The sequence below is a fragment of the Montipora capricornis genome, chromosome 6 (assembly GCF_036669925.1).
Source record: "Montipora capricornis isolate CH-2021 chromosome 6, ASM3666992v2, whole genome shotgun sequence".
NCBI classification, from domain to species: Eukaryota; Metazoa; Cnidaria; class Anthozoa; order Scleractinia; family Acroporidae; genus Montipora; species Montipora capricornis.
The window spans coordinates 28,080,391-28,082,890 of NC_090888.1; the positions used below are offsets into that span (position 1 = coordinate 28,080,391).

General features: G+C 38.6%; 1 protein-coding gene across 1 annotated transcript in view; it reads left to right on the forward strand.

Annotated features, from left to right (window-relative positions):
• LOC138051905 (zinc finger protein 670-like) overlaps window positions 1-2,205 on the forward strand; it is a 3,889-nt gene extending 1,684 nt beyond the window's left edge. Inside the window, exon 3 of the mRNA XM_068898202.1 lies at window positions 314-2,205. Within this exon, the coding sequence (XP_068754303.1) occupies window positions 314-1,105 (792 nt within the window). The 3' untranslated portion in view covers window positions 1,106-2,205. The remainder of the gene's footprint in view (window positions 1-313) is intronic.
• Window positions 2,206-2,500: the final 295 nt, after the last annotated feature.

A 2,500-nucleotide genomic window follows, 5' to 3' on the forward strand; every position in this document is an offset into this window, starting at 1 on the left:
GTGTTTTTTTTTTGTTTTTGTTTTTTGTCAACATAAGCATTCAGCAGAGTGTCTTCAGCTCTCCAATGTTTGTTGCAGTAAGTACTGTAGGGTTCAGCATCCACAGAGAGCCATACTTTAATTTTTGCTCATCAAACATCTGTATGATGGGACCGTCTGCAGTGGGATCAACATTCAGCAACATGATAACAGCTACAGGTGCCCAACCCAGCTGTACATCAGAGTTAAATTATAAGAAAGAAACGATTGGTTAATCTCTTTTACTAGTTTTCAGATAAAGTGTTGCCTGCTTTCTTTCTGATTGCTTTTTCAGGATAAAGAGATCATCACATTTACTATGTGCAGCATTCAACCAATGACTTCTCTTGCAGGTCATATTAGAGCTAATGAAATTCAGATCAAAGCTGAACCAGATACCGCAGAAACAGAAGAGGTTGACACACACACTCAAATGGAAGAAAAGTCATTTCAATGCACTCATTGTGACAAGTCTTTTAGCCAAATTGGGCATCTTCAAAGGCACATCAGAACACATACTGGTCAGAAACCTTTCCACTGCAAAAACTGTGAGAAATCTTTCAGCGACAGTGGAGATTTGAGGCGGCATGAACGAACTCATAGTGGAGACAAGCCATTTAAATGCGATCTGTGTGACAGATGGTTTCGACAGAGATGCCATCTTAAAGACCACAGAAAGTTTCACAGTGGTGAGAGGCCATTTGAGTGCAAGATGTGTGGAAAAGCATTCACCACATCAGGAAGTTTGAAAAACCATGAGAGAATACACAGCAGAGAGAGACCTTATATGTGCTTGGAGTGCGGTAAGTGTTTCACCGAAGCAGGAACTTTGAAAAGACATCAACGAACACACAGTAATGAGAAGCCCTATGGTTGCCAGAAGTGTGGGAAGCATTTTACCCGAAAGGAAACTCTTAAGTTACATCAAAGAAAAAGCAATTGCTGTGAAACACCAAACAAGAAAAATCTAATAACTTTCAGCCTTCAGGAGCTCTCAAAGAACATTGAAATTAAAGAACCACTATTGCCCAAGAATTACAGTAGTTTTGAAGAGCAACAAGCATACAGTGCTTCAAGTAAAGAGTGAACTATCAGACTTCCATCAATAAATTAACTATCATTTTGTGATAATTATATATATATTTATTTATCCTTGGCCTCAAAAGTAAGAGCTTCCCCAAGTAATTCCAAGTGAAATCCTATTGAAAATACATAATTAACTTATTCAAAGACCAATTTGGTGGTCAGGACCTTTGAATAGATAGTTAATTAAAAAAACATGGTCAATATCAAAAAGAAGATTTTATTTATTCCTTCTAATAAGGAAGAAAGGGTACATTGGAGTAAAGAAATGCCACAACAGCATTTCTTGAATCTTGTTCAGGTTACGTAATGGCAACCATATTGGTTTGCCAAACCAATTCAAGAATCAGCAGTCAAGTAGAAATCCCTGGGCTTATTCAGTTTTGTAGGTCAAAAAAGGTTAAGTCACAAGCAAGTCACTGGTCACCGGTTGTATCTAGCATGAAGTAACTAAGGGTAATGCTGTTCTCCTCCCTGCACTGATGCTAGTCCATTGCAAGGCTTACCCCCAGTAGTTATGTACCTAGTACCCATTCATACATGTACACCTGGATTGAGAGAGACAGTGTGGAGCAAACGTTTTTGAAGGAAACAACATGATACTAGGCGTTGAACCAGCGACCCTGGAGTCGGGAGTCCGGGGTATGGACCACTACACCACTGTGCCTCCATGTGAACTAAGACTGATTTGCCCTCCCCTCCATCATCCTTTGCAAGCATGAACAATTATTTTTTTCACACAAGTGAAGTTACATGTGTAATCCCTTTGGTACTGTCTTTTTGCCTCACGGTTAATCTAGCCAACGATTGATAAATATGCAGCGTCAACAAGAGATGCATCGCTACCGCTAGCTAAATGTGTGCCGGCTCTGGGTGGACAGTTGGAGTATCGATGCCTTGAAAGTTTACGGAAGAAACCATGTATCGGATAATCATTGTTTTATTCACTATGATATCATATTATTATTCGATCTGAAATGAACAAAAATACATATTCACAATCACTGAGATATTTGAATACGCTGAAATCTCTAAGCAAATGAAAAGAAAAGAATCAAAATAAAAGACTGAACTAAACTTACTTCTGTGGCGGGTTTCCGTAAACTACGAACTCTTGAAACTGAACTTGACGGCTTATAACACTGCTGAAACAAGTTGACTTGAACTACTGAAAATGGTTAGCGACTGACTCTCACCCTTTCAAAAACGTGCTACTGACTGAACTGAAACTTAATCCTTTGTCACTCAAATAAATTCTCTTAAAATGTCAATCAATGCTTTGTGCATTTCCGGTAATAATTACCTAATCAATCAGTTCTGTTGAGGTAACAATGGGGATGATAATTAGTATTGTTTCAGCCCATGCCACTGTAGAACATGTTTCTTACAACAATTTACG